Genomic DNA, 25,726 nt, shown 5'->3' on the forward strand with positions numbered 1-25,726 from the left:
CAGCCCAATCGATAGCAGTTCTAAATGAACAATTTTTTTTTACTTTGCTTTCCAAATAAAACATACTCAATGCAAGATTATCAATCCCTATAGCAAAAAAAAAAAAAAAGGAAACCCAAACAATAAGCAAATGGAGAAAAAGGCAATAAACTGGATTTTCTCTTATTCCATCTCTTTCTACTAAAGAAAAATAGGGTAAGGATTTATTGCAACAACCTAAGGAAAAATTATTTCCTCTGTAACGTAACATAAAATGTCTACCAAGTTTTACTGATGAAGAAAGCCTAGATCTAATCACAGTACCTTCCATTACGCCCTAAATCACATTTTGAAGTCTAAATAATAGTTTGTTTCTAAATGGTTTCTAAAAGGTAAAATGAGATTAAAATTATAGAGCTTAACTAAGAGATTGTAGAACTTTCAAAGGCTTGGAGATCTGATTTTTTTTCTTTTTTAAGCTATTTTTAGCAGAGGCTTCCTTCCACACTACTTCTAAATTACTTTGTTGAAAACATTTATCAAATGATTGGTAACTAAGACAAGACTACCATGGGAAATTATCATTTGCGGAGATAGAACTTCTGCATAAACTCCTTTTCCTTTGAGAAAAATGGTAAAAAAACAAAACAAAAAGTAACATCAATTTGTATCCAAAGCAGGTAAAAAGAATAAGAATGAAACCTCGTTTTTATTTTTTCTTTCAATTTAATGTAAGACTGAAATAGATGCTACAACAATATTTGAGATTCCAGAGAATTGCATGCTTTTGTATTGAAGACCTTTGTTGAAGCATTTGAACTTTACATCTTAAATGAATAAAGAGATTTCAAGAATTTTTTATCAGTACAGTCATTCACAACAACTTTCTAGATACTTGTTTTTTTCTACCTTTTCCTAAAAAAGGTAATATTCACCAGAACCTTACCACCACAGAAGGATTCAAAGCTCCTGAGCTCAAAGTAATCAAAACCCACAGATTAGTATAATTAGTAATTCAAAGCTTGGTTTAAATGTTTGAAGAATAGCAAATACCAAATACTAAATACCAAATATATTATTGTTTCTATGAGGTTATGGCTCAGGAACAGAAACCACATAGACATTTTATACACTCAGGGTCTACTGGTATAAAGCCTCATTCATAATGCTTCTCCATGACTTGACAGGTTTTAGAAATTAAATAATACATTTTCAGCATTCTACAGTAATCATCACTTTCAAAAACTGTAATAAACATCTGCATGTGACACCAACACAATTTTCTACATAAGTATTTTGTCATAATATCAATACTTCGTTTCATTAAATGATGAAATACAAAAAGCTATACAAAACAAAACACCACAGAATTTTTTAATATACCCTTTCCCCAGTTGTTAGCTGGTAGCACTTTTTTTTAAAAGAGAAAATGATGAAAAATCAAAAACTTTGCATCCAGTGTTTGACTTCAACTTTTTATTTTCTTATCGTCTTCTGGTACCACCATATCCTAAATGAGAAGAGTAAAATTTATATTATTTTTTAAATACACTAAAATTGCTTATCAAATTACAACATGATACATTTTATTGTTAGAAATGAATGAGAGATGGAGGAAGGACAGGAGGAGTGCCCAAAACAGGGCTGTGCAGGACATGGCGCAGCTCCTCCCCAAAACAGCCAGGACATCCTCCCCTCATCAGTAAACCAGTAAACCAAAGATGTGTCCACAGTGGGGCCAATGTGGACGGGCAATACACAAAGTCTAAGCAAAAAAGTAGAGGAGCCAATGGAGCCCAAGCCATGTCCCACTACCTCCCTCAACCCCAGTGGTAAGAAGAAATAGCGTGGGGGCGAGTCTCGGACTTTCCAATGCACACGTGCTAACAGGTCACAAAATGACAGTGTTCCCACCTGAAAAGTCTCCATTTTTCAGGTTTTCCTTTAGGTTATTTGATAGTTTTATGATTTTCTTCATATAAGTCCCATACATTTCTAGTTGATATTCATGGTTTTTTACAAGTTTTTGTTTCCACTGAGAGTAAGTTTTCTTTTCTTGTGTCCTATGTCATTATATTTTTATATAATCTCCCAATTACTACTCCCTTTCTCTCCCCAAAGTAACCATTATCTTAGCATCTAACACCATAGGTTAGTTTTGCTTTTTTAAAAACATGTATATTTACAGAATATGAATGTTGTAATCCAATTGTATATTCTTTTGTGTCTAGTTTCTTTCTTTATATTTGGCAGACCTATCCACATTGATACAACTGTTTATTCATTCTCACTGTTGCACAGTAGTCCATGGTATGAATAACTTAATTTATTCTCCATCTTATTGCTGATGGATAGTCCAGTTGGAGGTTACTATGAACAGGGATGCTATGAACATTGCTGTACTTACCTCTTGGTGTACAAGTACATGCATTTCTGTTGCTATATATCTGAGAGTGAAACTGCCAAGCCTTGCGTATGCTTATGTTCAATTAGGGAATGCCAAACAGTTTTTCAAAGGGATTGTATTAATTTATATTCACAGCAGCACTAGGAGAACTCAACTCTTACATTTCAAAACATATTTAAATATATTCTACCAATTTTAGAATTAATCCACAGCACCTTATTATTGCCTCATTATCCACCACCTCCCATTCTCTGCTAATTAGTTGAATGTTTTACTCCAAATAGTTGTTTTTTAGTATCTTTGCTTTTTGTAAAATGTCCTCTTAGAAACTGCAATAAACATTATAATCAAAATCTCGACCATTAATTAAAGTATGGCTACATTTTTATTGAGTTTTACTGAACTTAAAAACTTCAAATTTCAACCTAAAAAATTCCATTTTAGAGCTTAAAGGACCCCTAGACACAGAGAATTAAACAGACATGGAAACCAATGTCCAGGAAGGTTCTAGTTAAAACCTTGGTTAGTGGCAGAAGGCTAAATCAAATCCTTGTCTGATTTTAAAAGAATGTTTAGAAGTGCAAGAAAATGATGAATTTGAATTATATTTTTAATCTCAGTTAATTTCTATTAATATTTCTGGTGTGGCCCAGCCAGTGTGGCTCAGTGGTTGAGCGTCGACCCATGCACCAAGAGGTCGCCGGTTTGACTCCCAGTCAGGGCACATACCCAGGTTGTGGGCCCAATCCTCAGTGGGAGGCATGCAGGAAGCGGGCAATCAATGTTCTCTCTCTCTGATATTTCTCTCTCTCTCTCCCTCTCACTTCCTTTCTCTCTAAAAATCAATAAAGAAAAAAATATTTCTGGTGGGTATGCCAAATAAAACCACAATTGCTAAATATATAATCATCTTCTTAAGTTCCAAAACTATTTCTGTACTTTACTGCTACGTGATAGAAACGTCTGTATTTCTGTTCTTACCTGACGCTGGTCTGGAACAGTTGCCTGAGCTTCCACGAGGCGGAGAGTAAGCATGACTACTCCCTGTGCTGGAGCATGAAGGATAAGATGGGTGGTACCATGAGTTTGAAAAGGGTGTTGCTGCTCTATAAAGACATAAAAGCGTGTCAAGTATTTCTCTTGTGCCTTTAATTTTTATTTTATTTCTTTTATTTTTATCCTCACCCTGGGACATTTTTGCATTTATCTTGAGATAGAGCAGAAGGGAGAGAGGGAGGAAGAGAGAGACACATCAATGTGAGAGAGACACATCGAGTGGTTGCCACCCACACAACCCCAACCAGGGCCAGGGACAAACTGCAACCAAAGTACATGCCCTTAAGCGGGAACCGAACCCGGGCCTTTCTGGTCTGCAGGCCGACGCTCCAACCGCTGAGCCAAACCGGCCAGGGCTAATTTTTAAATACCTTCCTATCCCTACAGTATCAGAAGAAAATTCTTTATCAAATGTGTTTTCTTCAATATGCTGGTATATTAGGATTAACATGGCATGAGTACTGTTTTTATATTTCTGATATCATGGCTATTGCCATGGGGAAGAAAGTGAAAAGGAGAGCCCTGGCCAGTGTGACTCAGACAGTTGGCGGCACCGAAAGGTTGCCAGTTTGATTCCCAGTCAGGACACAGACTCAGGTTTCAGGTTCAGGGTGTCTGTGGGAGGCAACCGACTGATATTTCTCTTTCTCTCCCTCTTCGTACCTGTCTCTCTAAAAAAATCAATAGAAACATATTTTTATTTAAAAAAGTGAAAGGGAGCCCTGGCTGGTTTTGCTCAGCGGTTAGAGCGTCGGCCTGCGGTCCTGAGAGACCCGGGTTCGGTTCCCGCTAAGGGCACATACCTCGGTTGCAGTTTGTCCCCGGCCCTGGTCGGTTGTGCGGGTGGCAGCCACTCGATGTGTTCCTTTCACATCGATGTTTCTCTCTCTCCCTCCCACTCTACCTGAACAAAAAACAGAAAAATGTCCTCGGGTGAGGATAAAAAAAATAAAAAATAAAATGAAAAAGTGAAAGGGAGAAATGGCTTTCTTTCTGAATTCACACTCGAGTAAACTCTAAACTTAAACTGCCAATAGTATTGAAGACATTCCAAAATCTGGCTCCCAGTTTTTTCCAGCCTTACTTTTGTCATTCTCCTACCAAACCAGAATAATCAACTACTCCCCAAATGTTGTGTTCTTTCCTGCCTAATCATTTTTGCAGATGTCAAGTAAACTGTCTTTTCCTATCTCATATTATCTTTAAGGATAACATAGGAAGAAGAAACACAATGAAAGAAAATAACACACAATATTGATCAAGGCTCATATAGTATACATTTCCCCATCCCCAAAGAACCTGATTTAATAGGATAATTTCACCATAATTTATTTTCCTTAACAAAACCAAATTCAGTCAAACTAAGAACAACAAAGAATTCTAAAGAAAAGCTGAATTAAAGACAAAGTGAGATAAATGCAAAGCTTACCTATTGCTGCCGAACAAATATCCTAATATTCCTCCAGTTCCCAAGCCAGTCCAGAAACCTGGTCCCGAATTTTCGTGTCCTTGTCCTGTGAAAGCACTGCCAAAACCAGACGTTGCACCAGGCATTCCTGGATACAAAAATGATGAGAAATTTTCCATCATTTCATCTGTACTATTTTCTTGTTGACACTGTTACAGATGCCTCCCATTTCCTCCCCCTTTTGCCCCCTCCACCCAGCTTCCGACCCTCCCCCGGGTCTTTGCCACATTATTGTCTGTGTACTATTTTTTTATTAGTACTCAGGCCTCAACTTATAAACAAGTTGTATGCAAAAAAGTGTATCTGACCCTGGTCGGGCACATACATACCTGGGTTGCAGGTTCAATCCCTGGCCCCAACCAGGGGAGGCAACCAAACGATCTCTCTCACACATGTCTCCCTTTATCCCTCCCTCCCTCCTTTACACTCTATCTCAAAAGCAATGGAGAAATATCCTCGGGTGAGGATTGACAATAACAAAGCGTATCTGTAAAATACAGGTTTATTACTAAGGATTTATTTTAGGATGGGGGGGGCCTTCCTATAAGGTCATTTGCCCTGCTTAAGATGAGCTACTAGAAAATAACTCCCACTTATCAGTGTTACTTCCTTTCTGCAGTGTGAACATCTCTAAAAGTTCCAGGTGATAGAGTGTCTAACAGAGGAATCCAACTGGAGGCAGCCAGATGTTTGTTTGCATCAGTTGGAAAGTCAGGTCTTAAAGGGGCCAAAAAAGTGTCTTCTGCTCAGAGGAAGTTTTTAAATTGATGTGTAATATATATAAAGTATGCTAATCAAACATGGGAAGCATAGTAAATTTGTACGTATGTATCCATGCAAGTAACTCACATCAATAAAACTTTTCTAGCACCCAGAAGACTTCCTTCTCATGATGCTTCCTAAAAATAACCACCCACATCAGAGATACACATTTCTCTGACTTGTCTCACCAACTTTAGTTTTGCCCATACTTTTATTCTTTATAAATGGAATCATATGGTAGGTACTCGTGTGTCTGGTACATCATGACTATGAGAGTCAATCCTACTATTGTATATATCAGGTTTGGGGCTTTAAACGGGTGTATGGTATTCATTGTGTTAAAAGCAAGCACAGTGTGTCTCATTATAATTTTTATGGACATACTGTTTCCAGTTTGGGGCTACTGTGCATAAAACTGCAATGAACATTCTCGTGCATGATTTTTTGTGTATATATGCACGCATTTCTCTTAGGTATGTATCTAGGAATGGAACTGCTGGGCCAATAGAGGGGTATGTTTACGAGATATTGACAACTTTCTAAGTGTTTTACCATTCTTTTCTTTTTTTTTTTTATCCTCACCCGAGGACATTTTTCCATTTTTTGTTCAGATAGAGTGGGAAGGAGAAAGAGAGAGAGAAACATCGACGTGAAAGGGACACATGGAGTGGCTGCCACCCGCACAACCGACCAGGGCCGGGGACAAACTGCAACCAAGGTACGCGCCCTTAGCGGCAACCGAACCCGGGTCTCTCTGGACCACGGGCCGACATTCTAACTGCTGAGCCAAACCGGCCAGGGCTGTTTTACCATTCTAACTCCTACCAGCAAGTTCCAGTTGCCTACTTAGTACTGTTTTTTTAATGTTAATAATTAAATGGTGGTTAATAACAAATTCACTATGGTTTTAATCTGCATTTCCCAGAAGATTAATAATGCTAAACACCTTTTAATATTTTTATTGGACATCTGGATATCATCTTTATTATAAAATAGCTGTTTGAGTCCTGTCCATTTTTAAAATTGGATTTTCTTAGGTAATTCTTTATGTAGTCTAGATATGCACCCTTTGTTGGATATGTGTCATAAATATTTTCTCCAAGTGTATAATAGCTTACCTTTTCACTCTCTTAATGTTGTCTTTTGATAACCAGACATTCTTAATTTAAGTAAAGTCTAATTTATCCATCTTTCTTTCATAGCTGGCATTTTTTGTGTTCTAAGAAATTTTTGCCTATCCCAAGGTCATGAAAAATATTTCCTACAGCCCTTGCCAGTTTGGTTCAGCGGTTAGAGCGTCGGCCTGCGGTCCTGAGAGACCCGGGTTCGGTTCCCGCTAAGGGCGCGTACCTCGGTTGCAGTTTGTCCCCGGCCCTGGTCGGTTGTGCGGGTGGCAGCCACTCGATGTGTTCCTTTCACATCGATGTTTCTCTCTCTCTCTCTCTGTTCCTCTCTCTCCCTCCCTCTCTACCTGAACAAAAAACAGAAAAATGTCCTCAGGTGAGGATAAAAAAAAAAATTTCCTACATTTTTAGCTAGAAACTTAATTGTTTTATCTTTTACGTTGAGCTCTATAATACCTGAATAAATTTTTGTGTATAGGTAAATGCTCATTACTAAATCTGATCAAGTTTTTCTGATTAAGATGATATATAATTTAATCATGCATGCTTAAAATAGTAATATGAATGTCCTTATAGAGAAACAGAACAAATAAGTCAAAGCAGTTGAAAGTGAAAAATAACATGGGAAGCCTGCCTGGTGTGACTCGGTGATTGAGCGTCAACCCATGCACCAAGAGGTCGCCGGTTCGATTCCCAGTCAGGGCACATGGCAAGGTTGTGGGCCTGAGCCCCAGTGGGGGGCATGCAGGAAGTGGCCAATCGATGTCCTTTCTCATCAATGTTTCTATCTCTCTCTCCCTTCTTCTCTCTCTAAAAATCAATAAAGAAAAAATATGTTTAAACAACAACAACAACAAAAATGGGAAGACAAATCTGCTTGGTCTCCCCATGGCAACCATTTTCTATTTCAGAAACGGCACAGGATTCATACCTCATATCTACCCTACTTATTGCCATTGCCTATGCAAACATACCTGTGAACTGTGGCTTAAAGCCTGAGGGAGGGGGTCCTGCTGAGCTGGTGAATCCCTGATAAGGGTGAGAATATGGAGGATACTCAGAATACGGTGGAGGAGAATCTTGACCACCACTAAGGAACAACTTATAGACTCCAAAGGCAATAGCAAGAAACACCATGATGGTAATCAGTCCACTGATGCCACCGGAATTATTTTTATCAGAGAAGGAGTTAAAGCCATAGTTTTTCCCAGACGCTCTCAGTTTCTCCAGGCCAATGTCCGTGTAATCTAAGTTATACTCCAAGCCACAGGAACCTCTTAGTACATACTGGTCTTCAGAGGATTCATAGCCTTCACAGCTCACCACAGTTTTTCCAAATTTGTATGCAATATCTAAATCAGTCTTACATTCCCACTGTGAAGAAAAGTAAAAATAGATTATTAGAACCAAAATTTTTTTTTCACTTAATTTATTATCATTTGGATTATCTAATTGTCATAAAACTGCAAAATGAAGCAAATGAATGATAAACAAAATTCAGGACAACAAATATTTGTTTTGGGAGGGCAAGCTAGGGGCCTCGAAAATATTGGTGATGTTGATTTTCTACTTCTTAAGCTAGGTGGTGGGTATATAAGTGTTCACTTTGTTACTAGTCCTTATTCTTTACATATAGATGTAAGGAATTATTCTGTACATACTAAGTATTCCCTAATTTATAAATTTTAAGCAAATTCTCTAAATAACTTTTTACCACTGCTGTTCAAGATGCTTTCTTTTAAAATAGGGTTTTATTTTTAATGATAAAGCTCAAAAATCAGCATTATATATGAAGATCTAATATATATATAATATTAGAGATAGTATATAACCTTCTGAGAATAACTTTCTACACAAATTTTTAAAAACCATGGACTAACTTTTTAGGGTCCAATCCTATATGTAATTCTCCTAAGTTTTTTAAAACTTATTTCAAAAAATGCAAAAAGAACCCACACTAGTCTCAAAAATTTCCACCTTAAAAGCCCGGTGGTGTGGCTCAGTGGACTCAGTGTCATCCCATGGACTGCGGTGTTCGATTCCCGGTCAGGGCACATGTCACGGTTGTGGGCTTGATCCCCAGTTTGGGGGCACGTAGGAGGCAGCCAATCAATGTTTCTCTCTCACATTGATGTTTCTATGTCTCTCTCCCTTCCTCTCTCTATAAAAAAAAAAAAAAAAAAAATCAAGCCCTGGCCGGTTTGGCTCAGCAGTTAAGAGCGTTGGCCTGTGGATCAGAGTACCGGGTTCAGTTCCCACTAAGGGCACGTACCTCGGTTGCAGTTTGTCCCCGGCCCCAGTTGGGGTTGTGAGGGTGGCAGCCAGTCTGTGAGACTCTCTCACACCAATATTTCTCTCTCTCTCTTCCTTCCTCTCTCCCTCCCACTCTAACTGAAGATAAATGCAAAAATGTCCTCAGGTGAGGATAAAAAAAAAAAATCAATAAAAACATATTTTTAATAAATAAATAAAAAATTTGAAAGCCCAGGCTGAACTTAAGTTCTTTTCATTGATTTTTTTTTAATCCTCACCCGAGGATATTTTTGCATTTATCTTCAGATACGAGTGGGAGGGAGGGAGAGAAACATCGATGTGAGGCACACATCGACTGGTTGCCTCCTGCATGACCCCAACCAGGGCCAGGGACAAACCACAGCCGAGGTACGTGCCCTTGACCAGAATTGAACCCATGACTCTCTGGTCCACGGGCCGACGCTCTAACTGCTGAGCCAAACTGGCCAGGGCTAACTTAAGTTCTATAACTATATTTTGAGGTGAATGTGCCTTTTTAACAACATTTAGAGACACAAGCTAAAATAGATTTGATTGGTTCTATTGCTTTTCTGTAAGAGGAAGACAAATTATCTTCTCTCATACTTGAGAACACTCTTTAATTTTTTTCTGTAACAGCTTTATTGAGATATAATTAATATACCATACATTCACCTATTTCAATGGTTTTTAGTATATTCACAGAATTGAATATACTAAAACAATCACCAAAATCAATTTAGAATATTTTCAATGCCCTATAAAGAAAACTCGTATCCATTAGCAGTCAGTCCCTATTTCAATCTCCTAACCCTAGGCAATCACCAATCTATCTATATAGATTCCCCTATTCTGGACATTCCATGTAAATGGAATCATACAATAGGTGGTCCTAAATAACTAGCTTCTTTCAATTAGTATAACGTTTTCAAGGTTCACACATGTTACAACAGGTATCAGTACTTCATTCTTTTCTATGGCTGAATAATATTCCATTGTTTGGATATACCATATTTTGTTTATTCATTCATCAATAATAGACATTTGAGTTGTTTCTTTTTGGCTATTATGAGTGACGCTGCTACAAATATTTATGCACAAGCTTTTGTGTGAACATGTTTTCAATTCTCTTAAGTATATTCCTAGGAGTGGAATGGTTGGGATATATGGAACTCTATGTTTAACTTTTTAGGAACTTCCAGACACTTATCCAAATCTGCAGCAACATTTAACATTCCTTACAGCACATCCTCACCAACATCATCTGTCTTTTACATTATAGCCTATCTATTGGGTGTTAACTGATATCTCAATGTGGTTTTTTTGTTTTGTTTTGTTTTGGTACGTGCCCCTAGCGGGAACCAAACCCTGAACTCTCTGGTCCACAGGCCGATGCTCCAACTGCTGAGCCAAACCATTGTGGTTTTGACTTGTATTTCTTTGGTGGCTAATGATGCTGAATGTTTTATCATTTGTTTGTTGGTCATTTGCATATCTTCTTTGAAGAAATGTCTAGTTAGATGTTTTGCCCACTTTTAAATCTGGTTATTTGTCTTCTGTAAGTTGTAATACTTCCTTCTATATTCTAGATACAAATCCTGTCAGATACATGATTTGCAAAACCGTTCTCCCATTGTGTCGGTTATCTTTTCACTTTGCTGATGTCCTTTGAAGCCCAGAAATTTTTAATTTGGATAATACAATTTTTCTATTTTGTAATCCTTATTGCTACATCATTTATTTTTTAAATAATTTCATTTGGAGGAAGATTTATAACCTTGCTGATTTAAGTAAAGAAAACAAACTAAATCTCTATTTGTATTTCATGTTAATGGTCATTTCCTTAACAGTGTATATTAAAAGTGGCTCTAATTATTATATGTAAATTTTGGAATCGGAAGAGGCTCTCTCCCGCTCATACAAGTCAGTGTATGATATCCCCTACACTTCTTTGCTCATGCTAGTTCCTTCTCTCTCTTCAGCTCCAAAAATCTTGCCCTTCCTTCCTAACACAGCTCATTCCTTCTTTAAGGGTTCCCCAATCCCTTCAATTTTATAAATTACATGACTTTATAACACTTTTGGCACCTACATGTAATTTGAGTGCTTGTCTTATCTCTTCTACTAGGAAGAGAGTTTCTTGAGGGTTATCACTCCATCTTATTTATTTTTGTGTACAATTTCATATGTTTAATGCACAACTTTACCATTAGTATCTTTTTATCCATCAAGACTGTAAAAGTAAAATAAGTCCTAGCTGGTTTGGCTCAATGGATAGAGCATAAGCCTGTGGACCCAAGGGTCATGTATTCAATTCTCAGTCTAGGGCTTACCTGGGTTGTAAGTTCAATCTCCAGCCCCTGTCGTCAGGGTCATGCAGGAGGCAACCACTTAATGTGTCTCTCTCATACTGATGTTTCTCTCTTTCCCTCCCTCCCTCCTTTCCTTCCACTCTATCTACAAATCAATGGAAAAATATCCTCAGGTGAGGATTAATAAAATTTTTTTTAAATAAAAAGATAATAAAAAAAGTAAAATGAAAGTGGGACTCTGCTTTAACCTGAAGATTCTGTGATTCAGTTAGCAATACTAGGAAAATATATTGTGAAATAAGTATCACCTAGTAAACATGAACTCTTTCTCTGAACTGCACAAACCATGCACAAAGGTTATCATGCTGATGGAAGGGGAAATCATCAACACAAGTTTCTTGCAAATGACCAGTTATCTTAAATCCTTTTTGAAAGCAATCAGAATACAAAGTAGAAATACAATATTGATTCAAACTGAATTCATTTAATAAAATCCATTCCATTTCTAAAGAATAATAAATTTTAGCCCTGGCCGGTTTGGCTCAGCGGTTAGAGCGTCGGCCTGCGGTCTGGAGAGACCCGGGTTCAGTTCCCACTAAGGGCACGTACCCGCTAAGGGCACAAACTGGTTGCAGTTTGTCCCCAGCCCTGGTTGGGTCGTGTGGGTGGCAACCATTCGATGTGTCGCTTTCACATCGATGTTTCTCTCTCTCTCTCTCTCCCTCTCACTCTATCTGAACAAAATATCGAAAAATGTCCTCAGATGAGGATAAAAAAAAAAAAAAAAGAATAATAAATTTTAGAACTTCAAGAAGATGGTCCAACTTCAGTATAAAGTGCCAGAGTCCCAGAGACAACAAATAAAGCCCACTGAAATGCTCTGGTTCAGAAGCAGCCACCCTCAGTTCCAAATCAATTTTAAAATCAAGTGTATGAAGCACAAAAGGGATACATATGTACCCCCACTCCTTATAATCTTAACTTTACTTCTTAAGGGTAGGTTGGTATTCTTTGAGGAATGACAGAAAAATGACAACCAGAAGAAATCCTCTACTTCCCCTAAGTATACAAAAAGTTTTAAAAATTTACTAATACTAACATCTTATAAGAAAGTCATAGAACAAAAATTACAATGAATATTTCCAGGCTTTAAAATCAGTTCATTTCAGTGGGAGTGGGGAAGAGGGGGTCAATGGCGGAAAAGGGGTGATATCTTTACTTTAAACAATACTTTAAACAATACAAAAATGAATTAATTACACAAATAAAAGCAGTGCATTTCTTTTGGAGGATGTTTGTTCCAGAGAATAAATGACATTTATATTTATATATTTTAAGTTAATTTAAGATTTTCTGTACGTGCTTCTCCAAAATACTGAATGTCTCAATAAATACTTTATTAAATAAAAATCCCATTCAGACTGCCATCAATGTAATGAATATCACCTGTACATCATAGCCATCCCAGCCTTTGTTCTGGCACTGTATAACTTTTGGGGTATAAGAATCACATCCAGCTGTGCCTCCGACGCATTTCAACTGTGGGATCGGATCCAACCGACGGGAGGTGGTATAGCGGTCATAGTAGAGGGTAAGAGCTTTTATATCCCGCAACAATATTCTGTCTGAAACAGTAAGAACACAGATAAACAAATAGTAAATACCTCGCCAAACGTAGAAAGTCATCCTAATAAAACGCCTGGCATATTAAATATTCTCAAACGTAAGGGTCTTTCTCACACACACACACACACACACACACACAAAGTAAATGTCGTTCTCACCTTTTGAGGATGACTAAGAAAGAAAAGATGAAATGGTCTTCCAAAGCCATACCAACAACATTCAGTCCTCTTGCACAAAATTCAAGTGGTCATACCTTTAAGGCTCCCTTCATTTCAGACCACATGCCCCCTAAACTGTTGCTGTATCACAAGTTCTACATAATTTTTGCAAAATCAGAATAAAAAGTTCATTAACCTGAAATGTACTATTGTACAATAACATTAACGGTTAATTAAAAGAGCAAAAAAGCCCTGGCCGGTTTGGCTCAGCGGTTAGAGCATTGGCCTGCGGTACAGAGAGACCCGGGTTCGGTTCCTGCTAAGGGCACGTACCTCGGTTGCAGTTTGTCCCTGGCCCTGGTTGGGTGGTGCGGAAGGCAGCCACTTGATGTGTCCCTTTCACATCCATGTTTCTTTCTCTCTCTCTCTCCCTCCCACTCTATCCGAACAAAAATGAAAAAATGTCCTCAGGTGAGGATTAAAAAAATTAAAAAAATTTAAAAAAGAGCAAAAAATATACATCGATGTTTCTGAAGTACATTTAAAGACTTAAATGTCTTTCAACAGGTGAATGGATTCATATAATTTTGCCTTATTCATACAGTGGAATATTCTACAGCAGTTAAAATGAGTGAACTAGAATTCATATATCAAAGTAGAAATACTAAAAACATTTTAAGCAAAAGGAAAGTTTCAGAATGTTTAGTATGATAGCAGTACATAAACCTTGGAAACTACATATTGTTAATGTCCATATAATAATGTATGTGTATATTATGACAGTATGAAAACACACACAAGAATAATTAAATTCCAAATTCAGGTGAGTGTCTCTGAGGAAAGATGGAGAAGAGAGGATTTAGTTCTCTATCCCTAATGTTTAATTACTTTTTGGGTGGGCAGATTTGCTGCCAATATGATAAAATGTGAAGGTTCAATAAAATGGGTGGTGAGTATATGAATGTTCATTGTGTACATGTTTAAATATTTAAACTATTTCACAAACTAAAAATCACATTGACAAAGAGGTTTAAGAACAAAAACTCTAGCCCAGCCAGTTTGGCTCAGTGGTTGAGCATCAACCCATGCACCAAGAGGTCGCCAGTTTGATTCCCAGTCAGGGCACAAGCTCAGGTTGTAGGCCTGATCCCCAGTAGGGGTCATGCAGGAGGCGGCCAATTGATGTTCTCTCTCAATGATGTTTCTATTTCTCTCTCCCTCTCTAAAATAAATAAAGAAAAAATATTTTATTTTATTTTTATTTTTTTATCCTCACCGGAGGACATTTTTCCATTTTTTGTTCAGGTAGAATGGGAGGGAGAGAGAGGAACAGAGAGACAGAGAGAAACATCGATGTGAAAGGAACACATCGAGTGGCTGCCACCCTCACGACCAACCAGGGTCGGGGACAAACTGCAACCGAGGTACGTGCCCTTAGCGGGAACCGAACCCGGGTCTCTCAGGACCGCAGGCCGACGCTCTAACCGCTGAGCCAAACTGGCCAGGGCAAGAAAAAATATTTTAAAAGAACAAAAACTTTAGACAAGAAAATTATGTCTAGCTTTCATGTACATAAATGAATTTTAAAGTGTTACTGGAAAATGAACAGTCTTCCTACTTATCACCCTTGCATTATGATGGAAGATTACTGTGGACTGTTTCATTCAATATCCATTTTACCCTCAAATTTAGTACACCTCCTTGGCAAAGCTAAAAGGATTCCAAAAACTCTTGGAGCCATAGTTCCCAAAAGAGGAACTCAAGTCACATGTGGAGAACAGACCTTAAAATCAAAATGCGCTGTGTCCTTTGACGAGCAAGCAGTCATGGGGGCCCTGGATTTTCCTGCCAGTGTTCCAGTATCCTGTAATTAGCTCCATGGGTGTCAAAAGGCTTGATGTGAGCAATCCACTTTCCCCTGCTGCATGTAGCAGGCATTACTTTCTACCATTTTGTAAGTACCTAATTCCCTATATTCAACCTGTCAAATTAGGAGACTGTGCTGCCACCCAAATTCCACTGAAACTATAATAAATGGATTGTTTTGGTGATGTAAATGAACACTGTCAAGTAAAATAGCAAAAGAGATGGCAACAGAATTTGGAAAGGTACAAGCATATAGGAGGTGGTGTAACGGTAAGGGAGTAGACCTAAACAAAAGCCGAATGCCAGACCAGGAGGATGGAAAACTGAGAACCAATCTGACACAAATAATGGAGTCCCTAAAAAGAAAACAAATTGGCAGTTCTTGAACATGAGATGCCTAAAATAGGCACTACAAGGTAAAAGCTACTTGAGAAGAAGCTACATCCCAGAAACTTTCCCCAGCTCTATGCTGCTGCGATGGCCCTTTCTCTACCCAGGAAAATGTCTGGAGACGTTCTCTGAAGAGGATACAATCAAAGAGCTCGTACTAGAGGATATCTGGCACAGTAGAGGGCCTGGGTGCAAAAGCATAAAAGAGATCCCAAGTAACTGTCTGCACTCTGAATGCTGCAAGCACAGACGTCTTTCCCCACATGGCCCACAAAATCCTAGCAACCATTCGCTTGCCCTCTGAGAAACTGGAAGTCTATTCCCTTTGAAACCTAATCAAGAAAGAAATACTTGAATATACCAACATCAGGAGTTCCCCCCGCCACACACACACACACACACACACACACACACACACACACCCAAGTAACCCTATAGTTACCGGGTCACCCCACAATAAAGTTTAAAGTCCAAAAGCACCAATCAATCCTACATTGATAGCTTCCAATCAGCTTTTTAGTTCCCACCCTTGATTTTGAGCAGAAAGCCAAGAATTACTAAAAATTATGAGGAAAGGCACTAACATGAAATACAACAACTAGGCCAAAACAAACCACAAAAACAATTTGGAGGAAAGAGAGACTATACCTAAAGGAAAAAACTTCTTTAAAGCTATGATATCCTCAAAGATATAAAAGAAAATACTGCATCCATAAGACAATCATTTTTAAAGGGACACTCAAACAAAACAAGAGCTCTTGAAAATTAAAATCAGAGCAACTGAAATGAAAAATTCAAAAGAACTATTAAAAGTTAAAGGTAGCCCTGGCCAGTTTGGCTCAGCGGTTGAGCGTCGGCCTGCAGACCAGAGAGTGCCGGGTTCGGTTCCCACTAGGGGCACGTACCACACAAACACACAAAAAAGTTAAAGGTAAGAAAATCTCCTAGAAAATAGAACAAAAAGATGAAAAGTGGGTGGTGGGCCACGGTGGCAGGGATTATAGGCCAGTTCAGGAAGTCCAAAAATCCAACAGGAGTTCCAGAAAGAAAGAGTAATCAGATTGAAATATCTCAGTGATACACTTCAAGTTCCCACACTGAAGGATGTGAGCTGTCATATTAAAATAACTCAATAAATAGGGCTTCAAAACAATGCACACAAAAGCACATCACTTTGAAATCTTAGAACACTGTAGACAATAACTGCCAACAAATAACTGCCAGAAGAAAAGAGGAAAAACAGGTCACATACAAAAGAAAAAGAATTAGAAAAGAGCCCAGCCGGTGTGGCTCAGTGGATTGAGCGTCATCCCATGGACAGAAAGGTCCCAGTTCAATTCCCCATCAGGGCACATGCCTGGGTTGCCAGCTGGATCCCCAGTAGGGGGCGTGCAAGAGGAAGCCAATCAATGTTTCTCTCTCACATTGATGTTTCTTTGTCTCCCTCTCCCTTCTTCTCTCTCTAAAAATCAATAAAAACATATTTTAAAAATTATATGCCCTGGCTGGTTTGGCTCAGTGGTTCAAAGGTTCTTCTGCAGACCAGAGAGTGGTAGGTTTAATTCCAGTCAAGGGCACGTACCTCGGTTGCGGTCCATCCAGGCCCTGGTTGGGGTGGTACAAGAAGCAACCAATCAATGTGTCTCTCTCACATTGATGTGTCTGCCTGTCTGTCTCTCCTCTCTTTCTCCCTTCCTCCCTCCCACTACTATCTGAAGATACAAATGGAAAAATATCCTTGGGTAAGCATTAAAAAAAAAAAGAATTAGCCCTGGCCAGTTTTGCTCAGCAGTTAGAGCATCAGCCTGCGGTACAGAGAGACCTGGGTTCGGTTCCCACTAAGGGTGTGTGCCTCAGTTGCAGTTTGTCCCCAGCCCTGGTTGGGTCGTGCGGGTGGCAGCCACTTGATGTGTCCCTTTCACGTCGATGTTTCTCTCTCTCCCCCCCCCCCTCCCTCCCACTCTATCTGAACAAAAAATGGAAAAATGTCCTAGGGTGAGAATTAAAAAAAAAAAAAAAAATTAGAAAAGCTTCCAGTATCTCAACAGGACAGAAGACAACAATGGAGAAATGTTTTCAAAACCCTAAAGCAAAATGTTTGGCTGGGTATAGAATTCCAGACTGTCACTCAAGCAGGAGGGTAGAATTTTCAGGCACACTGGTATGGTACCAAAGTAGTATTACACAGAGTGCTTTCTAGTCACAAGCGGGAACTATTTAACTTCGCAGGAGAAATAAAGTCACTAAAATCCACTAGTCAATCCTGGCATCTTTAATAGTAGAACAAATTGATATTACACCATTTCCTACGATGTAATCCCCCAAAGTATTTAATATAGATCTAATCAATCCTTTGGAACTAATCCAGTTTATTAAAAATACAAGGAAGAAACAGACAAGCTAAAACAACACTTTGAGAAAACAGAATCCAGAAAGAAGGATATTATAAAGGACAACTGGCCCAATCTCTCAAGCAAATCAGTAGCATGAAAAGGGGAGCTGTTCTACACTTTAAAAGATTTAAGAGATAATTCAATCAATGTAATGCATGATTCTGGATTGGGTGATGGTTTGAGCAAACTAGCTTAAAACATTTGAGGAACAACTGTGATACCTAAATATGGAGTAGGTAATAATTGATATTAAGAAATTAGAATTAATTTTGTGAGTGTAATGTTATTTTTACTATGTGTAGAGAAGTTACTTTATTTTTTTTTCCTTTATTGATTTTTAGAGAGAGAAAGAGAGAGATAGAAACGTCAATGAGAGAGAACATCGATTGGCTACCTCCTGCATGCTCCCCACTGGGGGGTTTGGCCCACAACCTGGGCATGTGTCCTGACCAGGAATCGAATCGGCGACCTCTTGGTGCATGGGTCAACACTTAACCACTGAGCCACACCGGCTGAACTATTTTTATTTTTTTAAAGATGAATACTGAAGGATTTAGTGGTGTCTGTCATAATACCTATATTTCAACTTTTTTAAAAAAGAAATTTGGAAAAAAACAAAGAATATAAAAAAATTGACAACTTTACATCAAAATGTAAAGTTATCTTTCCCAGAATTCCTCCAGTAGATTGACTAGAATTATTCAGCATCAAAGAATTCTAGTAAAATGATTATTTGACTTTTCTAGTATTTACATGGAGGGAGACAAGAAGGTAACAAGCAATGATCCAATAGTGTCTGTCACACTTGAAAAAAAACACAAACACATTTTATTTAGTTTCTGGACATACAAAATCCAAGAGAACTTCCCAAAAGATAACCCTGTTATAGCAAGAGAATTGGATAAAGCAGCTGGTTATTTTATCAATTACCAAAAGCCAACAGTTTTTTCTATACCTGTAATATCCAATTAAAATGAAAACAGAGCCTAGCCTGTGTGACTCACTGGTTGAGTGTCGACCCATGCACCAGGCTGCTGGCTCAATTCCCGGTCAGGGCACATGCCCAGGTTGTGGGCGCAATCCTCAGTGGGGGGGCATGCAGGAGGCAGCCAATCGATGTTCTGTCTCATCAATGTTTCTATGTCACTCTCCCTCCCTTCCTCTCTCTCTAAAATCAATAAAGAAAAAAAAAAATCTAAAAAACCCCCGAAAAGCCCATCTCAAATTAATGACAAACTACATATACAAAATATCTAGAAATAAGCTTAAGGTCAAGGTGTGATCTTTATATATTAAAAAAAAAATGTGTAAGACCTAAATAAACTTGATGAACTTCCAACCAAGAATCCAGCTGGATTTTGGGTAAACTCAAAAGAAATTATGTTACAGGTCCTGTGGAAAAATCAGTATCTATAAATAGCCAAAAAAATTTTTGAAAAATACATTGCTTTACCAGATAATAAAGTTTACTATAAAGTTACTATAACCAAAACAGTATGGAATTGGAACAAAGACAATGGAACTGTAAAACAAAAGAAAATCTAGAAATATAGATATATGTGGGAATTCAGTATCAGATAAAGTAAGCTCTTAAATTTACTGGGAAAATGATGCCTTCTTCAATAAATGACATTGGCATAACTTACTATACAGCTAGAAGAAAGTCTACCTAAAGCTATATAAAAACTTAATTCCACATGGGCTAAATATATAAAATTTCCAAGAACTATATTTAAATAACATGTTATATTAAACCCAAACTACCTCTTCATAAATAAAAAACTGTAACAATAAAAATGTTCAATGGTTTAAAAAATCAGAAAGTATTATTAAACTAAATAACAGGAATAATAATAACCTGAATTTATTGTAGCAGCGTTAAAATAATGTAAAGAACATTGTAGTCATGAGGGTAGGTCAAGATGGCAACATAGATAAACCCGGTAGCGCCTCCTCCCACAACCATATTACAACTAAACTACAACACAACCATCATTCAGAACTGCCTGATACTGACCTGAATGGAAGTCCTACAACTATGAAAATAAAGAAGCAGCCACACTGGTCCCACATCTACATGTGGCGGATAAAAATCAGGACGACGCTTGGGCTGGGAAGGTCCTCCCTGAGGAGTGAGGGGTCCCCGTCCCACGCCAGGCTCCTAGCTCAGGGCTCCAATGCCCGGAAGAGAAGTCTCCATCACTTCTGGCTGGAAACTGAGGCAGAAGGAGGCTGAGGCAGCTGGAGCCCCAGGCAGCTCCTCTTAAAGGGCACGGGCACAGCCTCAGACTTGCTCCTTCTAAACTCCGAGGGGAGGCAACCTGAGGGGCACCAGAGACATACAGGGAAGAACTCAGCTGTTCGGCCTCAGCAGGAGGGCTGGAAAGGCGGCTTTCTCCTGGACAGACATGCTGTGGGAGACTGATGTTCCTTTGGTGAGCCCTTCCCTGAGGAGACAGACCTGCCACTTTATCTGGGACTCCAACAACCTGGCTCACACTGTTTGTCCCACCCTGGTCCCTGAGGCCCCACCCCACCCAACTTTTGGGCCCACCTAAGCTGTTTTCCAAAGGCTTTACCATAGGAATGGACTCCTAGATACAGAGAACTTTTTGTTGCTTGCCAGATGGGCCGGAGTTAGGGGGATGGGTGAAAAAGATGAAGGAATTAAGAAGTATAAATTGGTTGTTAGACTGATGAACCTCAAAGGAAAGGGGGGAGGGAGGGATGAGATAAACCAAAGAACTTCTATGCATGTATGCATATTCAATGGACAATGACAATAGTGTGGGTAAGGCAGGAGGGTGGAAGAATTGGGGTCAATAGGGAAAAAAGGGGGGAGAACATCTGTAATACATTCAACAATAAAGATAAGTCTATAAATGCAGTCCATTTCCATCACCACCTCGCTTATGACTTTCGCCAAGTCACTTAACATATCTGTATGGAAATTTCTTCAACTGTAAAATAAGGACATAAATCAACCTTAAAATTGGTTGTGAAGTATAGATATGATTACTAAAATTCTCTAGCAGAATACTCGACACACAATAGATGATAATGTATAATAAATATTACTGAGAATGTTATGGAGCTACACACACATGGGGTATCATTACTATAACCCTACAGCATCTTTCTCCTCTAGAGGTCCTAAAGGGCACTAAAATTCATATGCTGAAGCCCTGAACTTTTTCCCTAAAAATCATTTATCATGTTCCATCACAAAAAATAAGATGAAAATATTTCTTAAATTCTAGAGTACAGTGTAAAACAATAAGAAAAGCTGGCATAACACAATGCACTTCACTGTAATGGTGCGAATAAGAAGAATGAGTATCCACAAAATACAGGATTCTGCTAAACTACCTACAGGTTTGCTGTTCTGTCCTTTAAGTCTAAGGCATAAGCTGCCGGTGTCAAGGAAACTGCCAGTCATAGCAACAGGCAGCCATGACAACAGCCAGCAATGACGACATCAGACAGTCATGACAACAAAGCTGAACTTTCCAGCCTGACATCGGAATGAGGGCTGAAGCCCAAGAAAGGTGAAGGCGGCCAAATTCTGGGAGTCCAGGGAAGGAAGAAAGAGGACGTTAAGAATACCGAGTCAGGCCGATTTGCTCAGTGGTTAGAGCATCTGGCCACCGGACCAAAAAGTCAGCTGGATTCCAGCTGATTGTGGTCAAGGACACCTACCTCATTGTGGTTGACTCTCAGCCCTGGTCAGATAGGGCAGAAGGCAACCAGTCCATGTTCACATCCATGTTTCTCTCTCTCTCCACCTCCCTCCCATTCATCTGGAGAAAAATAGAAAACTACCCTCCGGTAAGGATTATTTTCTCTTTCTCTTTCTCTCCCTCCCTCCCACTCTATCTGAAAATCAACAGAAAAGTACCCTGGGGTGAGGATTAAAAAACAAACAAAAAACAGCCCTGGCCGGTTTGTCTCAGCGGTTAGAGCGACCACCGGTACCAAAGAATGGGGGCTGCACTCTGGTCAAGGGCACGAACCTCAGCGGCTGCCGTTGGTCCCAGGCCCAGGTCCTGCAAGAGGCAGCGAGTTAATGTGTCTCTTTCACAGGGATGTTTCTCTCTCCCTCCCACTCTATCTGATGATAAAAAGAAAAATATCCTCCGGTGAGGATTTAAAAAGAAAAAAAACTGAGTCGCCCCGCGCCACCAACTCAACACTCCCCACTCTCCCGTCGGGCGTCAAGGAAGAGAAGAGGCGGCAGGCAGGGCACAGATGAACAGCGAAGGGGATGATAATGAGAAAATAGGTCAGAAAGGCTCAGAGTGAAAATGGTAGCTGGCGGAGCCTCTCGGAGCAGGCTAACGGCGACAGGAATGGGCGAGTGAAGACAGAACTCACCAGGGTCGTTCCAGCCCAGGGCTGGGCCTGCGATCAGAAGCAAAAGGAGGCCGAGAAGAGGGCAGCGTCTGTCCGCTCCGGGACCACCGGCCGCGGCCATGGCGCTGGGCGAAGATGGCGCGCGGCTGCCAGGCATTCGCGGGCCCGAACCGGGGCTATAGAAATCCGCGCGCAGCGGCACAGGGACGCCAAAAACTCCAGCAGCGGAGAAGCGACGGTCTGTACACACAGCCGCAGCAGTTACGAATGTCTGTGCGCGCCGGTCTCACGTCACTACCGCTGCGACTTACGTGGGAGAGTGGATGGACGCCTCTGGCCCCGCCCCAGAGGCTCCGTGCGGCCGAGGGCGGGGCCTTGCCTTTGAGGACCCAGCCGAAGGGTGACGCAACGCTGTGGGCGGGGCCAAGGGCCATTCTCAGGAAGATTCTTGGAGTAGGTGCGGCGGTTGGAGAGAGTGAAACCATCGCAACGCAAAATCTAAGATGTGTGTAGTTAAGTATTTACAAAATCTCAGAAACCTTCGCAGGGAAGTTATTGTGCCTTACTCGCTTTGTCTTCAGCACCTAGCATAGCTTCTGGCTCATTATTCATGTTCTATTACGGTTTGCTACATAGAGAGAGAATTTGAGTAAAAAGTACCATGAAAATAATTGTCTGGTTTCAGAAGCTCAGAGCCTTTACATATTTCCTTGTGCGTGGTGGAGGTAAGAATTCACAAAATATCAGGAGGAGAAACTACTGCCTAAATGAAGAAACAGCCAGAAAAAAACAGTTCTGAGTGCAGAGGCATTATCTTTGAGGTCTGGCAGGCCTAGGTTTCTCTCATTCATTCATTCAGCATATATAGATTGAATGCCTAATATGTGTCGGATACTGTTTTAGGCATGGAGGATACAGCCAAGGTCCCTGTACTCAAGGATCTTACATTGAAGTGAGACAGGACACACAAAACTAGTAAATTAATAAATTAAGATAATGGGTAATAATAAGTGCATTGATGAAAATAAAACAGGGTGATACAATAGAGACTGGAAGATGACTTCAAGGAGGACCTTACTGAGTAAATTATTTGGAAGTTTTGAGACCTGAACGATAAGAACCAGACATAAGTGGAACAGCCTTCATGACTTGGTGAACCAACGTGGACGCAAAAGCCCCAGCTTTGTGTTTTGAGGAACATCATTCATTAATTCGACCAATAGTTTTATATATTGAGCACCTACCAGTAACTAATAGTACCTGCCAGATGCTGTTCCAGGCACTGGGGATACAGCAGTGAATAAAACAAAATTGGGGGGCTAGGGGGGCAAACAATGTCAGTATAACTAAAGCAAAGGTAGGGGAAGAGTGGAACAAGAGGAGGCAGAACAGTAGTGGCTTCGAGTGGGACCAAGCACAACTGGAATAAAGTTGTGATTAGAGAATTCTCAACATGTTAAGTTTGAAGTAGGCATCCAGGTAGACATGTCAAATAGATACTTGGATTTACAAGTTTGAATTTCAAAGCTAAGGTAAACTTGGTAATTATGTTATCAAAATGAAGACGGCATTTAATGCCACAGGAAGAGCTACAATGTGTAACGAGAGAATTTAGATATGGCAGTAGCAATGTGTGAACCTGATTCAAACAAACTACAAAATAGAGCAGCCAGTGTGGCTCAGTGGTTGAGCATCCATGCACCAAGAGGTCAACAGTTCAATTCCCGGTCAGGGGACATGCCCAGGTTGTGGGGTCAGTGCGGGGCATGCAAAAGGTGGCCAATCGATGTTCTCATCTCTCTCCTTCCCCCTTCCTCTCTCTCTCTAAAATAAAGAAAAAAAAATTTTTTTAAATCTTCTCTGAGGTTTCTCTGACTTGATCTGTAAGTGTTAGTAATTCCAAATTAACAAAATTTTAGGGTGGATTATATCAGATAAATATTTAAAGCACCAGGCACATAGCAGCTGCTCAATAAACAACAGCTCTCTTTCTCCCACGCCCATCCCCATCTTTGTGAATTAACTTTGGAGGACAGCAAGCCATATGGAACGCTTTGAAACTATTAAAGGTTATTATATAAGAATATTTAGAGAACATTTAAAGGATATAACATTACTAATGTTTAGGATTCATTAGGTAAACTGATGAGGAAGACTCCTGACATTCTGCCCTTTCTAGACAATTATTTTTAAGCTTTAGTTTGCATAGGAAATCTTTAGGGTGCTTGTTAAAATTTCAGATTCTTGGGCTCTGCCCACAAAAGTTCTGATTTAGAATGTCTGGGAGTAGGACCCAGAAGTTTGCATTTTTAGGAAGCATTCCAAAGAATTCTGTTGTAGGTGGTCTTTGAATTACAACATTTAGACATACTGTTTTTAAGGTCTCAAGTAACTCTAGATAACATCTGTAGACCAAAAATAGTCCTTGGGGTAGTGAGTGTTTTCTTCCTAGAAACACTGTGGATCTCATGGAAAAGTCAAAGGAGTACAAACTCTTAGGATTCAGTGACCATGGAAACAAAAGATCCCTCTAATCTAAAGAACAATCCCAGTTGTCCATAAAGGTCATCAAGGAGGAATGTCTGTAATGCCTTATATCCACAAGAGAAAACTAGGAGACTAGCATTTAACTCTGCCACTGGGGCTTTTGGGAGCTCCAAAAGGCTTCCAAAAAATGTGATCTTTCCCCAGGAGCTAAGCTATGAGCCTAAGAGATGAAAACCTATCACTTCCCAATACACCGCCACTGGTCAACTATCTCTCTGCTGTTCCCTCAACCATTCCTGCTTTCAAGAATAGTGTAAAGGACAAACACATGACCTTGCCCCTGGATTTTTAAGGGAATGGCAAGAACTATCTGCTAATAGATAACCACTGCATTATATAGGTAACCACTGCATTGTATAGGTTACCATTGCTTTGTGTACACAGAAACTGATTATTCCCTCAGGCATAACAGCTAACTGCAAATATCTACTTCTGTATGAGCTTGCTTGCTCGCATACCCTTAATCCATATTCCTTAACAGGGCCTAAAACAACTATATAAGCAACCCTCCCCCTGAGCTCGGGGCTGCTCTCTCCTCTGAGTAGTATGGAACAGTCGCCACGGCTAATAAAGCTCTCTTAATTTGAACCCAGTTTTGAGTCTGAGTCTGGTCTGTCTCGTTGGTCTACAACAATAGAATACTGTGAAACAAAACAAAAGATGTTGTTAGTGGTGATTGTTTGGGATGGAGTCATTTACTTCTCCAGGAATTCTATCTCTTTAAAGATGGTTGGAAAGCGGGATGTCTGTCTGCTTCAGTTTAGAAAAGGAAAGCTAGTGGTTCACAGACAGTCTGAACAGCAACATTTCCACATGTGTTTAAGTGTGTCTTGTGGTTTTTCCACCACCCTCCTTAAATGAAGAAACTCTTCATGGTACAGATGGCAGACCTTTTCTGCGCAAACTTGAACAGAAAAAAGGTTCTCCTCCATGAGATACCTTTAGATTTATCTGGAACATTAAGCTTCAAGAAGAGACCTATTTTAAATTTTTTATTTTTTAAAATTTTACTTT

At 39.6% G+C, this 25,726-nt stretch overlaps 1 protein-coding gene across 1 annotated transcript; it reads right to left on the reverse strand.

Annotated features, from left to right (window-relative positions):
* Positions 1 to 698: 698 nt before the first annotated feature.
* SARAF (store-operated calcium entry associated regulatory factor) lies at positions 699 to 22,442 on the reverse strand. Its single transcript, XM_036250534.1, has 6 exons — positions 22,187 to 22,442; positions 12,826 to 13,004; positions 7,771 to 8,170; positions 4,872 to 4,998; positions 3,368 to 3,492; positions 699 to 1,489 (listed from the first exon to the last, which is right to left on the reverse strand). The coding sequence occupies exons 1-6, from the start codon at positions 22,320 to 22,322 to the stop codon at positions 1,464 to 1,466; spliced, it is 993 nt and encodes a 330-aa protein (XP_036106427.1). The 5' UTR covers positions 22,323 to 22,442; the 3' UTR covers positions 699 to 1,463.
* Positions 22,443 to 25,726: the final 3,284 nt, after the last annotated feature.

This window comes from Molossus molossus, unplaced genomic scaffold, assembly GCF_014108415.1.
Source record: "Molossus molossus isolate mMolMol1 unplaced genomic scaffold, mMolMol1.p scaffold_m16_p_9, whole genome shotgun sequence".
In the NCBI taxonomy this organism is placed as follows: domain Eukaryota; kingdom Metazoa; phylum Chordata; class Mammalia; order Chiroptera; family Molossidae; genus Molossus; species Molossus molossus.